Below are 13,962 nucleotides of genomic sequence, written 5' to 3' on the forward strand. Positions count from 1 at the left end.
GCTCTCTGAGGCATCCTCTGAGGATCTTCTGCCCTAAGTTAAGGTTCAGTCCCAGCTCTCTCCCCCAGGGGGCGCCATGAACAGCAGATCCTCCAATGCTGTTGTTCTGTTATAACCATCCCGGGGGAGGAGCAGCCTCTGGCCCCGCCTCCCGGGACAGTGAGCCCTTTGGGAAGTGAGGCCTCCAGCCCCAGGGGAGGCCCCGCAGCTGGCGCCTGTGCCAGCAGCAATGAGCTGTCTCCCCAGCCTCCTCCCCGAAGTGGAGGCTCCAGGCCAGTGAACCACAGAGCCCTCAGGAGCCCCTCTGACTCGGTGGTGCCCGAAGCAGAAGACAGCAGGAAGGGGGCGAGGCCAGCCTGGGCCTCCTGGAGGGAGCCCATGCCCCTTTATCTCCCGGCGCTCACTGCAGTCCTATAAAATGTTAGCTGTTCGTACTGGATCTCCTCTCGGCGCCTCCGGCTCCTTCTGGCCGCTGGCTGGGTTTTTGCAAATGCACAAACGGAACTGCTTTCCCAGTGGAAACCAGGGCCTGGCTGCCCAGGTGAGGAAGACGAGACGGTGGTCTAGGTGTCCTGGGGACCCTGAGTCCTGTCCACCAAGTCTGGAGTGGGGCTAACCCCAGTCTGCCAGCCCACTGCCTAGCAGCCAGTGCAGGTGTTCAGTGTGCAGGTGCACGGTGCTCAGTGCTCAGGTGCTCAGTGCTCAGTTCTCCGGTGCTCAGTGTTTAGGTGCTCAGTACTTAGTGCTCAGGTGCTCAGTGTTCAGGTGCTCTGTGCTCAGGTGCTCAGTACTCAGTGTTTAGGTGCTCAGTACTCAGTGCTCAGGTGCTCAGTGCTTAGGTGCTCAATGCTCAGTTCCCGGGCCAGTAGGCAGCGTGTGTCCCCTGGACCTCTCGGTCAGTCCAGACGCACAGTGAGGACCTCCAGCAGGTCCCCAGCTGGTTCCTGTGATCACAGGGGTATGGCCACTGTCCGGGGCAGTGCACCTGGTGCCTAGCCCTGCAGCCCTCACTCTGTCCTTGGAAAGTTCCAGTCTTCCCCTGAGCTGCTCGGCTCAGCAACGTCCAAGATCGCAAAGCCTCCAGCCCATAATGGGGTCTCCTATGAGTTCCCTTTGTTTTGTTGTAACAAATTCACCACTTTACACATTTCTTTTAAAAAGAGTGTATTCCGAGTTAGCACTGTTATAAGAATTTAAAAGAAAAGTCTTATTTGTTTTCTTGTTTTGATTTCTTATTAAATGCTATCAAAGTGGGAGTAGTTTTTCAGCAGCAACAGCGTGGCCTGCATTAACCTCCCCTTTCCTGTGGGAATTGTGCTCCTTGAGGACGATATGCCGCACATGAACGCGTGTTCTGGGGCTGGGCCGGGAAGGCAGGGGAGACACCCCTGCTCCTGAGAGTCAGGGCACCTGCAGAGCCGCCTGTCCGCACCTGAGGCGAAGGGACACACACACCTTAGCAGACACCTTATGTCTGCTCAGCCCAATTAAATAAGGATGTTTTACAGCCATTGGCTTTAATACCGCGATGTGAACCCTCCCATCACGTCCATCATTAAATATGTCCTCCTCAGACCTGCTGTTTAGGCACTTCGGTTCCTGTTGGCATGGTTTATAACTTCAGAGATGAAAGGCTGAGATTGTCACTACCTACACCATTTGTCTCCTGCTAAAATTTTCCAGCCCTTATCTCCTTCTCAAAGGAACATAATTTAAATATGAATAATGAAAAGTGCTTCCAGAAACATAAGCCCAATAATGCTTTCTGAGGTGCAAACTGCTTAATGTGAGACTTGGATGCAGCACAAAAGAATTGCATGTTAGCAAATTGTGCTTCTAGCTTGGCGCTGGGATAAGGCGGGGGCTGGCCGCCGGGGAGGGACTGGGCGTGAGGAAGGCGCCCCTCAGGCTGCCCGCGAGGGGCTTGCGCACAGCCACTCCGGCAAGCCCTCAGCGCGGAAATGGCAATTCTCCACCCCCGACCACGCGCTTTAATACTACACACATGGTTACTCTTCCATGGAGATGAATTTTCAGAGAGAACTGACGTGTTAAAAAGCCAATATGTAAATTTATTTCTTTGCTCCAAAAAAATCAACTTCTATATAAGTTATTCATGGGGAAATAAGGGAATTTTAATCCATTAGGACTTTGAATCTGCCATCTCTTTTTTTCCTTCTCTTTCTCTTTCTCTTTCTCTCTCCCTCTCCTCCCTCTCCCCCAAGCCATGAACACACTTGTGTTTTCCAAGCATAAGTTGGCTGTGAGGGAGGCTTTATATGACTCTCAGGCTCACTACGACACCCCGGTTCCTAGGCTTTTCCCATTTCACACTAAAGCAGAATAAGCTGAGGCTGGACCTTGTAAACTGAGCTGCCAAAATAGGTTCGCCCTCATGGTTTTCCAAATTCGAGCCAAGAAGAGCATTTAGGCTCGGAACCTGAAGGTGATGGAGCGCGGACGTGGGCGGCCGCGCGGGGACTGGGCGGGCTCTGCGGGGACGTGGGCGGCCGCGCGGGGACTGGGCGTGCTCTGCTGGGACGTGGGCGGCCACGCGGGGACTGGGCGGGCTCTGCATGGCAGGTGTGGCACCTCCCGCTCGGCCCTCAGGGCTCTCACCGCGTCCCTGGGTGTACAGAATCCCATCGTTCCGTAGCAGCTGCAGAGGGAGAGGTTGGTTGGTGCTTAGCACTCCGTGCGGTGGGTGAGGCGGTTCCTGCTCAGTTCCGTCTGGGGCCGAGTTAGGCCTTTGTGGCCTGCGCAGGGTGGGCGCTGAGAGCCCGCCAGGCGTCCTGAGGAAGGGCGAGCGCTGGCTGGTGAGGTTTGCTGCGCACGCACCAGGGACCGGCTTCCTTTCGGGTGAGCTACCACCCGCTGCCTGCAGGCCGCTGAAGCCAGCTCCCCGCACAGCAGGTCTGCTCGGAAGGCGGTGAGCTGCGGGACGTAGGGGTCGAAGCAGGACAGCGTCCACGGGGGCAGAGGAGCCCCGAGGCCCTTGCTCTGAGGGAGCTGGGTGGCTGTTCTGCAAGGTGGGGCTTCAGACCCCTGGGTCCTCAAAAGCAGAACTGTCTGCCAGGCGCAGCCCCAGGCGTAACACCCGCAAACGCAAACTCGGGTGTGCACGAAAGTTAACCAAATGGCAGCTCAGCATGTCCAGGCCTCCCACCCTCCCGGGGTCCTTTAAGAAGAAAAGCCGTGGAGAGACCCCAGCCCACCTTTGCTGGCTCCGCTGGCATGCCTCCGTCCAGGCAGGCAGCTGGAATCTAAGGGCCACCACTCCTGTGCCACCGGGACATGGGGGCACTGCCCAGATGAGGGCCACCTATCAGAGACACCCCCCCCCAAAGTCCAGCTGCCACTGAGCTCTGGAGGGTGGTACAGGGGGCTGGGAGGCCCACAACCATTAAAGCCCCTGGCGCCTTGTGGGAGCAGCACGAGGGGCCGAGGCGGCTGGAGCCTCACGGGTGTTGCTGAGCCCTGAGTAGCTGGTGTAAGGAGTTCCGTGGCTCAGCCTGGATTTCTAGGAATTTCAGAGGAAGGGGGGGCATTCTGCCGTGCTGGTACAGAGGTGACCACAGGCCCAGGCACATGTGTGTGCAAGATAGCACCACACATGGGCCGCGGAGGGCACTGAGGGACGCGAGGAGAAGGTCGCCCCGGGAAACGCTGCTCTGCCCATGTGGCTGGCCCCGGACTGAGAAGCCCTACACGCACCCAGTGCCTCGCTTCTCCTCCAAAGGGACGGAGCACACATGCAGCAGAAGCCTCGGCCGGTGCTGGAGTGCAGGCCTTCGGGACGCAGTCTGTGCAGGGACCTGAGTGTGACCTCGGGCAGGCGAGAAGGAGTAGGGCGCCCTTCTCAGTGCAGAGGCCTCGGTGCCAGCCCTCCCGTGCCAGGCAGGGAGGTCCCCGTCCCTGGTGTCTGTGCGGCCCCTGGGCACAGCCTCCGCTGGACCACAGCCGGTGAGATGCCAGGTAGAGGCCCTCCAGCACCAGGCAGTCTGGTGTAAAATTTGGGATAGGAGGGGAGCGGAGAGACAGGAGGGCGCACTGCCATGCAGGTGCTTAACAAGCTGCAGGGGCAGCGGTTCCAGGGGCGCTTCTGGGGTCGGCCCAGAGGGGCTGTCAGAGGCTCCCGAGAAATTCCCTCCAAGCTCCCACATGAGGGGCGGCTCTGGGGCAGGTTTTCAACAGCAGGGGTTCCGTCCCAGGAGACCTCGGCCATTTAGAGGCAGTTGCTTCTGGGTTTACCCTGCAAACGTGGACCTGAGAGGCCAGCACACAGCCTCAGCCAGGGCTCCGGGAAGAGCCCAATCCCAGAAAGACTCTTGGACAGTACTGGTGCCTATCCTGTCAGAGTGTGATGTGCCTGTCACAGTGTGGTGTGCCTGTCACAGTGTGATGTGCCTGTCAGAATGTGGTGTGCCTGTCAGAGTATGATGTGCCTGTCAGAGTGTGGTGTGCCTGTCAGAGTGTGGTGTGCCTGTCAGAGTGTGATGTGTGTGCCTGTCAGAGTGTGATGTGCCTGTCAGAGTGTGATGTGTGTGCCTGTCAGAGTGTGATGTGTGTGCCTGTCAGAGTGTGATGTGCCTGTCAGAGTGTGATGTGTGTGCCTGTCAGAGTGTGATGTGTGTGCCTGTCAGAGTGTGGTGTGCCTGTCACAGTGTGATGTGCCTGTCAGAATGTGGTGTGCCTGTCAGAGTATGATGTGCCTGTCAGAGTGTGGTGTGCCTGTCAGAGTGTGGTGTGCCTGTCAGAGTGTGATGTGTGTGCCTGTCAGAGTGTGGTGTGCCTGTCAGTGTGGTGTGCCTGTCACAGTGTGGTGTGCCTGTCAGAGTGTGATGTGTGTGCCTGTCAGAGTGTGGTGTGCCTGTCACAGTGTGATGTGCCTGTCAGCATGTGGTGTGCCTGTCAGAGTATGATGTGCCTGTCAGAGTGTGGTGTGCCTGTCAGAGTGTGATGTGTGTGCCTGTCAGAGTGTGATGTGCCTGTCAGAGTGTGGTGTGCCTGTCAGTGTGGTGTGCCTGTCAGAGTGTGGTGTGCCTGTCAGAGTGTGATGTGTGTGCCTGTCAGAGTGTGGTGTGCCTGTCACAGTGTGATGTGCCTGTCAGCATGTGGTGTGCCTGTCAGAGTATGATGTGCCTGTCAGAGTGTGGTGTGCCTGTCAGAGTGTGATGTGTGTGCCTGTCAGAGTGTGATGTGCCTGTCAGAGTGTTATGTGCCTGTCAGAGTGTGGTGTGCCTGTCAGAGTGTGATGTGTGTGCCTGTCAGAGTGTGGTGTGCCTGTCAGAGTGTGGTGTGCCTGTCAGAGTGTGGTGTGCCTGTCAGAGTGTGGTGTGTGTGCCTGTCAGAGTGTGGTGTGCCTGTCAGAGTGTGGTGTGCCTGTCAGAGTGTGATGTGCCTGTCAGAGTGTGGTGTGCCTGTCACAGTGTGATGTGCCTGTCAGAGTGTGATGTGCCTGTCAGAGTGTGGTGTGCCTGTCAGAGTGTGGTGTGCCTGTCAGAGTGTGGTGTGTGTGCCTGTCAGAGTGTGGTGTGCCTGTCAGAGTGTGGTGTGTGTGCCTGTCAGAGTGTGGTGTGCCTGTCAGAGTGTGGTGTGCCTGTCAGAGTGTGATGTGCCTGTCAGAGTGTGGTGTGCCTGTCAGAGTGTGGTGTGCCTGTCAGAGTGTGGTGTGTGTGCCTGTCAGAGTGTGGTGTGCCTGTCAGAGTGTGGTGTGTGTGCCTGTCAGAGTGTGGTGTGCCTGTCAGAGTATGATGTGCCTGTCAGAGTGTGGTGTGCCTGTCAGAGTGTGATGTGTGTGCCTGTCAGAGTGGGATGTGCCTGTCAGAGTGTGGTGTGCCTGTCAGAGTGTGGTGTGTGTGCCTGTCAGAGTGTGGTGTGCCTGTCAGAGTATGATGTGCCTGTCAGAGTGTGGTGTGCCTGTCAGAGTGTGATGTGTGTGCCTGTCAGAGTATGATGTGCCTGTCAGAGTGTTATGTGCCTGTCAGAGTGTGGTGTGCCTGTCAGAGTGTGATGTGTGTGCCTGTCAGAGTGTGGTGTGCCTGTCAGAGTGTGGTGTGCCTGTCAGAGTGTGGTGTGCCTGTCAGAGTGTGGTGTGCCTGTCAGAGTGTGATGTGTGTGCCTGTCAGAGTGTGATGTGCCTGTCAGAGTGTGATGTGTGTGTCAGAGTGTGATGTGTGTGCCTGTCAGAGTGTGGTGTGCCTGTCACAGTGTGATGTGCCTGTCAGAATGTGGTGTGCCTGTCAGAGTATGATGTGCCTGTCAGAGTGTGGTGTGCCTGTCAGAGTGTGGTGTGCCTGTCAGAGTGTGGTGTGCCTGTCAGAGTGTGGTGTGCCTGTCAGTGTGGTGTGCCTGTCACAGTGTGGTGTGCCTGTCAGAGTGTGATGTGTGTGCCTGTCAGAGTGTGGTGTGCCTGTCACAGTGTGATGTGCCTGTCAGCATGTGGTGTGCCTGTCAGAGTATGATGTGCCTGTCAGAGTGTGGTGTGCCTGTCAGAGTGTGATGTGTGTGCCTGTCAGAGTGTGATGTGCCTGTCAGAGTGTGGTGTGCCTGTCAGTGTGGTGTGCCTGTCAGAGTGTGGTGTGCCTGTCAGAGTGTGATGTGTGTGCCTGTCAGAGTGTGGTGTGCCTGTCACAGTGTGATGTGCCTGTCAGCATGTGGTGTGCCTGTCAGAGTGTGATGTGCCTGTCAGAGTGTGGTGTGCCTGTCAGAGTGTGATGTGTGTGCCTGTCAGAGTGTGATGTGCCTGTCAGAGTGTTATGTGCCTGTCAGAGTGTGGTGTGCCTGTCAGAGTGTGATGTGTGTGCCTGTCAGAGTGTGGTGTGCCTGTCAGAGTGTGGTGTGCCTGTCAGAGTGTGGTGTGCCTGTCAGAGTGTGGTGTGTGTGCCTGTCAGAGTGTGGTGTGCCTGTCAGAGTGTGGTGTGTGTGCCTGTCAGAGTGTGGTGTGCCTGTCAGAGTGTGGTGTGCCTGTCAGAGTGTGGTGTGCCTGTCAGAGTGTGATGTGCCTGTCAGAGTGTGGTGTGCCTGTCACAGTGTGATGTGCCTGTCAGAGTGTGATGTGCCTGTCAGAGTGTGGTGTGCCTGTCAGAGTGTGGTGTGCCTGTCAGAGTGTGGTGTGTGTGCCTGTCAGAGTGTGGTGTGCCTGTCAGAGTGTGGTGTGTGTGCCTGTCAGAGTGTGGTGTGCCTGTCAGAGTATGATGTGCCTGTCAGAGTGTGGTGTGCCTGTCAGAGTGTGGTGTGCCTGTCAGAGTGTGGTGTGCCTGTCAGAGTGTGATGTGTGTGCCTGTCAGAGTGTGATGTGCCTGTCAGAGTGTGGTATGCCTGTCAGAGTGTGATGTGTGTGCCTGTCAGAGTGTGATGTGCCTGTCACAGTGTGGTGTGCCTGTCACAGTGTGGTGTGAGCATCGGGCAGCACTGCGCCTGTGCCTGTCAGAGTGTGGTGTGTGTGCCTTTTGGAGTGTGGTGTGCCTTTTGGAGTGTGGTGTGCCTGTCAGAGTGTGGTGTGTGTGCCTGTCAGAGTGTGGTGTGCCTGTCAGAGTGTGGTATACCTGTCAGAGTGTGGTGTGTGTGCCTGTCACAGTGTGGTGTGCCTGTTAGAGTGTGGTGTGCTTGTCACAGTGTGGTGTGTGCCTGTCACAGTGTGGTGTGTGTGCCTGTCAGAGTGTGGTATGCCTGTCACAGTGTGGTGTGACTGTCAGAGTGTGATGTGTGTGCCTTTCGGAGTGTGGTGTGCCTGTCACAGTGTGGTGTGTGTGCCTGTCAGAGTGTGGTGTGTGTGCCTGTCAGAGTGTGGTATATGTGCCTGTCAGAGTGTGGTGTGCCTGTCACAGTGTGGTGTGTCTGCCTGTCAGAGTGTGGTGTGCCTGTCAGAGTGTGGTGTGCCTGTCAGAGTGTGATGTGTGTGCCTGTCAGAGTGTGGCGTGCCTGTCACAGTGTGGTGTGTGTACCTGTCAGAGTGTGGTGTGCCTGTCAGAGTGTGGTGTGCCTGTCAGAGTGTGGTGTTTGTACCTGTCAGAGTGTGGCATGCCTGTCAGAGTGTGGTGTGCCTGTCAGAGTGTGGTGTATGTGCCTGTCAGAGTGTGGTGTGCCTGTCACAGTGTGGTGTGTGTGCCTGTCAGAGTGTGGTGTGCCTGTCAGAGTGTGGTGTATGTGCCTGTCAGAGTGTGGTGTGCCTGTCAGAGTGTGGTGTGCCTGTCACAGTGTGGTGTGTGTGCCTGTCAGAGTGTGGTGTGCCTGTCAGGGTGTGGTGTGCCTGTCAGAGTGTGGTGTGCCTGTTAGAGTGTGGTGTGTGTGCCTGTCAGAGTGTGGTGTGTGTGCCTGTCACAGTGTGGTGTGTGTGCCTGTCAGAGTGTGGTGTGCCTGTCACAGTGTGATGTGCCTGTCAGAATGTGGTGTGCCTTTCAGAGTATGATGTGCCTGTCAGAGTGTGGTGTGCCTGTCAGAGTGTGGTGTGCCTGTCAGAGTGTGGTGTGCCTGTCAGTGTGGTGTGCCTGTCACAGTGTGGTGTGCCTGTCAGAGTGTGATGTGTGTGCCTGTCAGAGTGTGGTGTGCCTGTCACAGTGTGATGTGCCTGTCAGCATGTGGTGTGCCTGTCAGAGTATGATGTGCCTGTCAGAGTGTGGTGTGCCTGTCAGAGTGTGATGTGTGTGCCTGTCAGAGTGGGATGTGCCTGTCAGAGTGTGGTGTGCCTGTCAGAGTGTGATGTGTGTGCCTGTCAGAGTGTGGTATGCCTGTCAGAGTGTGGTGTGCCTGTCAGAGTGTGATGTGTGTGCCTGTCAGAGTGTGATGTGCCTGTCAGAGTGTGGTGTGCCTGTCAGTGTGGTGTGCCTGTCAGAGTGTGGTGTGCCTGTCAGAGTGTGATGTGTGTGCCTGTCAGAGTGTGGTGTGCCTGTCACAGTGTGATGTGCCTGTCAGCATGTGGTGTGCCTGTCAGAGTATGATGTGCCTGTCAGAGTGTGGTGTGCCTGTCAGAGTGTGATGTGTGTGCCTGTCAGAGTGTGGTGTGCCTGTCAGAGTGTGATGTGTGTGCCTGTCAGAGTGTGGCGTGCCTGTCACAGTGTGGTGTGTGTACCTGTCAGAGTGTGGTGTGCCTGTCAGAGTGTGGTGTGCCTGTCAGAGTGTGGTGTGTGTACCTGTCAGAGTGTGGCATGCCTGTCAGAGTGTGGTGTGCCTGTCAGAGTGTGGTGTGTGTGCCTGTCAGAGTGTGGTGTGCCTGTCAGAGTGTGGTGTATGTGCCTGTCAGAGTGTGGTGTGCCTATCAGAGTGTGGTGTGCCTGTCACAGTGTGGTGTGTGTGCCTGTCAGAGTGTGGTGTGCCTGTCAGGGTGTGGTGTGCCTGTCAGAGTGTGGTGTGCCTGTTAGAGTGTGGTGTGTGTGCCTGTCAGAGTGTGGTGTGTGTGCCTGTCACAGTGTGGTGTGTGTGCCTGTCAGAGTGTGGTGTGCCTGTCAGGGTGTGATGTGCCTGTCAGAGTATGATGTGCCTGTCAGAGTGTGGTGTGCCTGTCAGAGTGTGGTGTGCCTGTCAGAGTGTGGTGTGCCTGTCAGTGTGGTGTGCCTGTCACAGTGTGGTGTGCCTGTCAGAGTGTGATGTGTGTGCCTGTCAGAGTGTGGTGTGCCTGTCACAGTGTGATGTGCCTGTCAGCATGTGGTGTGCCTGTCAGAGTATGATGTGCCTGTCAGAGTGTGGTGTGCCTGTCAGAGTGTGATGTGTGTGCCTGTCAGAGTGGGATGTGCCTGTCAGAGTGTGGTGTGCCTGTCAGAGTGTGATGTGTGTGCCTGTCAGAGTGTGGTATGCCTGTCAGAGTGTGGTGTGCCTGTCAGAGTGTGATGTGTGTGCCTGTCAGAGTGTGATGTGCCTGTCAGAGTGTGGTGTGCCTGTCAGTGTGGTGTGCCTGTCAGAGTGTGGTGTGCCTGTCAGAGTGTGATGTGTGTGCCTGTCAGAGTGTGGTGTGCCTGTCACAGTGTGATGTGCCTGTCAGCATGTGGTGTGCCTGTCAGAGTATGATGTGCCTGTCAGAGTGTGGTGTGCCTGTCAGAGTGTGATGTGTGTGCCTGTCAGAGTGTGATGTGCCTGTCAGAGTGTTATGTGCCTGTCAGAGTGTGGTGTGCCTGTCAGAGTGTGATGTGTGTGCCTGTCAGAGTGTGGTGTGCCTGTCAGAGTGTGGTGTGCCTGTCAGAGTGTGGTGTGCCTGTCAGAGTGTGGTGTGTGTGCCTGTCAGAGTGTGGTGTGCCTGTCAGAGTGTGGTGTATGTGCCTGTCAGAGTGTGGTGTGCCTGTCAGAGTGTGATGTGTGTGCCTGTCAGAGTGTGATGTGTGTGCCTGTCAGAGTGTGATGTGCCTGTCAGAGTGTGGTGTGCCTGTCACAGTGTGATGTGCCTGTCAGAGTGTGATGTGCCTGTCAGAGTGTGGTGTGCCTGTCAGAGTGTGGTGTGCCTGTCAGAGTGTGGTGTGTGTGCCTGTCAGAGTGTGGTGTGCCTGTCAGAGTGTGGTGTGTGTGCCTGTCAGAGTGTGGTGTGCCTGTCAGAGTGTGGTGTGCCTGTCAGAGTGTGGTGTGCCTGTCAGAGTGTGATGTGTGTGCCTGTCAGAGTGTGATGTGCCTGTCACAGTGTGGTGTGCCTGTCACAGTGTGGTGTGAGCATCGGGCAGCACTGCGCCTGTGCCTGTCAGAGTGTGGTGTGTGTGCCTTTTGGAGTGTGGTGTGCCTTTTGGAGTGTGGTGTGCCTGTCAGAGTGTGGTGTGTGTGCCTGTCAGAGTGTGGTGTGCCTGTCAGAGTGTGATGTGCCTGTCAGAGTGTGGTATACCTGTCAGAGTGTGGTGTGTGTGCCTGTCACAGTGTGGTGTGCCTGTTAGAGTGTGGTGTGCTTGTCACAGTGTGGTGTGTGCCTGTCACAGTGTGGTGTGTGTGCCTGTCAGAGTGTGGTATGCCTGTCACAGTGTGGTGTGACTGTCAGAGTGTGATGTGTGTGCCTTTCGGAGTGTGGTGTGCCTGTCACAGTGTGGTGTGTGTGCCTGTCAGAGTGTGGTGTGTGTGCCTGTCAGAGTGTGGTATATGTGCCTGTCAGAGTGTGGTGTGCCTGTCACAGTGTGGTGTGTCTGCCTGTCAGAGTGTGGTGTGCCTGTCAGAGTGTGGTGTGCCTGTCAGAGTGTGATGTGTGTGCCTGTCAGAGTGTGGCGTGCCTGTCACAGTGTGGTGTGTGTACCTGTCAGAGTGTGGTGTGCCTGTCAGAGTGTGGTGTGCCTGTCAGAGTGTGGTGTGTGTACCTGTCAGAGTGTGGCATGCCTGTCAGAGTGTGGTGTGCCTGTCAGAGTGTGGTGTATGTGCCTGTCAGAGTGTGGTGTGCCTGTCACAGTGTGGTGTGTGTGCCTGTCAGAGTGTGGTGTGCCTGTCAGAGTGTGGTGTATGTGCCTGTCAGAGTGTGGTGTGCCTGTCACAGTGTGGTGTGCCTGTCACAGTGTGGTGTGTGTGCCTGTCAGAGTGTGGTGTGCCTGTCAGGGTGTGGTGTGCCTGTCAGAGTGTGGTGTGCCTGTTAGAGTGTGGTGTGTGTGCCTGACACAGTGTGGTGTGTGTGCCTGTCAGAGTGTGGTGTGCCTTTCGGAGTGTGGTGTGCCTGTCAGAGTGTGGTGTGTGTGCCTGTCAGAGTGTGGTGTGCCTGTCAGAGTGTGGTGTGTGTGCTTTTCGGAGTGTGGTGTATGTGCCTGTCAGAGTGTGGTGTATGTGCCTGTCAGAGTGTGGTGTGCCTGTCAGGGTGTGGTGTGCCTGTCAGAGTGTGGTGTGTGTGCCTGTCACAGTGTGGTGTGTGTGCCTGTCAGAGTGTGGTGTGCCTGTCAGAGTGTGGTGTGTGTGCCTGTCAGAGTGTGGTGTATGTGCCTGTCAGAGTGTGGTGTGCCTGTCAGAGTGTGGTGTGCCTGTCACAGTGTGGTGTGTGTGCCTGTCAGAGTGTGGTGTGTGTACCTGTCAGAGTGTGGTGTGTGTGCTTTTCGGAGTGTGGTGTGAGCTCTGCTGCCCTGACACTGGCTTCCTGGGTGCGCCTGGGCCCTCGCACTGAGGACCACGCGGGGAGCTGGGTGAGAGCCTCCCGGCTCCCTCTGCCCCGAGACGGGTCCTCCCGCCTCACTGAAACCTTCGGAACAGCGTCACCGTGCAGATCACCCACTTAAGGCCTCACACAAAACCCAATTGCCAATTTGCCTTTTATTTCTTACACTTAAAGTGCTTTGCCTTTAAATAATTGGCAGTAGATTGTTCATTTCACTGCCATGCAAAGCGGCTGTTTGTCCCGGGAGCTGTTAAGTTCGCGATTGTTGGCCCAGACCCAGGTGTCTCCAGGGAAGGCTGCGCGGCAGGGAGGCTCAAGAGGTCAAGGGCCTCGGGACCTGCCCCGGCTTGGGGTGCAGCTGAGGCGGACGTGAGGTGCCGTGGAACAGGGTGCCTCTCCTGGAGCACTGACCGTGGTGATGGCCTGGCCCGCCCTGACACTGGCCACAGAAGAGAGGGGTTTGGGCCTTTCTGCCCCTCCAGAGTGAGGGCAGTGGCTGCGGAAGAGAAGCTTGAGATGGGGTATGACCCCCCTTCCCCACCGGCCACCTCCCACCCGGGCCGGGCCCCCTCTGACACCTGACAGTGCTCTCGGGGACTTTCTCTTCTGCCTGCGCCTCCACCCAGGTCCCCACGGCCAGCCCGACCTCAGCACCTCCTCCTCCTCACCAGGGGCTCAGGGAGGGTGGAGCTGGCTCAGCCTAGGGGTGCCGCTGGGCTCCGCAAGGAGGGGGCCCCATCCAGGGCACCATGGCCTCATGGGAACGCAGGCAGGTGTGTGCCATGCACCCCTTCACCTGCCCAGTGTGGCTCATCTCCGGGAAACTCGTGGGGTACACCTGTCCTTCCAACAACCGAGCCTTCCCTTAGGGGGGCAGCGGAGAGGGAGGTGTTAGGAGGCAGAAATTGGTGTGAAAACTTGTCAAGGCTGCAGCCGCCCACGGACACAGGTCCCGCAGCCGAGAGAAGACACGCAGTTCACAGGCACACAGTGGCCTTAACTGTGGCTGATTCCCACGGCCACCTCGGTGTCCACTGTCAGAGGGACATGGACGGTGACCGGAAGTCTGCGACCCAAGGAGCAGTGCCGCGGGGACACACGGCCTCAGGGGCCAGGGACCAGAGGCACAGTGTGCTGTGGTCCTAGCAAACGGACGGCGCTTTGGCAGGAAGTGTGTGCACTCACGGAAGCTGGAGGAGGAAGTCAGTGCACAGGGATGGCTGGTCCGCAGTGGCTGTGTCACTGCTGTGTCTTTTCTACCAAAATAAGCTCACTGGCAGGATGACCTGAGGGAAGCCGTCAGGGGGGTGGCATGGGGAGCAGACGAGGCACCGCCCCGCAGGGAGAGCCGTCACAGCTGCTTTCTCGCACCCACGTGGGTGTGAGATTCATGTCAGCGTGGAAGTGCCACGTGCAGAATCCAGTACTCTTTCAGGCTGGAGACAGCAAAAACACACGCCCTTGGCTAAGCAGCCACCCACACATTGAGTGAACAAATGACAGGATGTGAAAGGAAGGGGGCGCCGCCCTGAGTCTGCTGTGTAGAGATGAGGTACGGGTTGCTGGCCCCCTCAACCAGGTGCCTCCACGCCGGGCAGTGGGCCACCCTGCAGCCCATCTCTCCACCCAAGGCCAGCAGCGGGTGACCACCTCCCCGGGGTCAGAAACGGCCGCACAGGCCATGGGACCAGGCTTGCGGACAGCTTCCCCCAGGGCCCAGCCCCACGGCCTCTGTCGGGTCTGTCGGGAATGATCACTTATGCCCTCTGGGGTCTGTGCGGATCCTCACTCCCAATGGGAGCTGCCTGTGAGGCTGCGTGTGGGGCTGTGTGTGGGGCTGTGTATGGGGCTGTGTGTGGGCTGTGAGTGGGGCTGTGTGTGGGCTGTGAGTGGGGCTGTGAGTGGGGCTGTGTGTGGGGTTGTGTGTG

General features: G+C 57.3%; 1 protein-coding gene across 1 annotated transcript in view; it reads right to left on the bottom strand.

Annotated features, from left to right (window-relative positions):
- Positions 1-896: 896 nt before the first annotated feature.
- The window catches only part of LOC118708653 (histidine-rich glycoprotein-like), a 62,899-nt gene continuing 49,833 nt past the window's right edge, over positions 897-13,962 (bottom strand). Inside the window, exons 4-5 of the mRNA XM_036420044.1 lie at positions 2,839-3,022; positions 897-944 (exon numbers count right to left, since the gene is read on the bottom strand). Of these exons, the coding sequence (XP_036275937.1) occupies positions 897-944; positions 2,839-3,022 (232 nt within the window). The remainder of the gene's footprint in view (positions 945-2,838; positions 3,023-13,962) is intronic.

The sequence above is a fragment of the Pipistrellus kuhlii genome, unplaced genomic scaffold (assembly GCF_014108245.1).
Source record: "Pipistrellus kuhlii isolate mPipKuh1 unplaced genomic scaffold, mPipKuh1.p scaffold_m20_p_60, whole genome shotgun sequence".
NCBI classification, from domain to species: Eukaryota; Metazoa; Chordata; class Mammalia; order Chiroptera; family Vespertilionidae; genus Pipistrellus; species Pipistrellus kuhlii.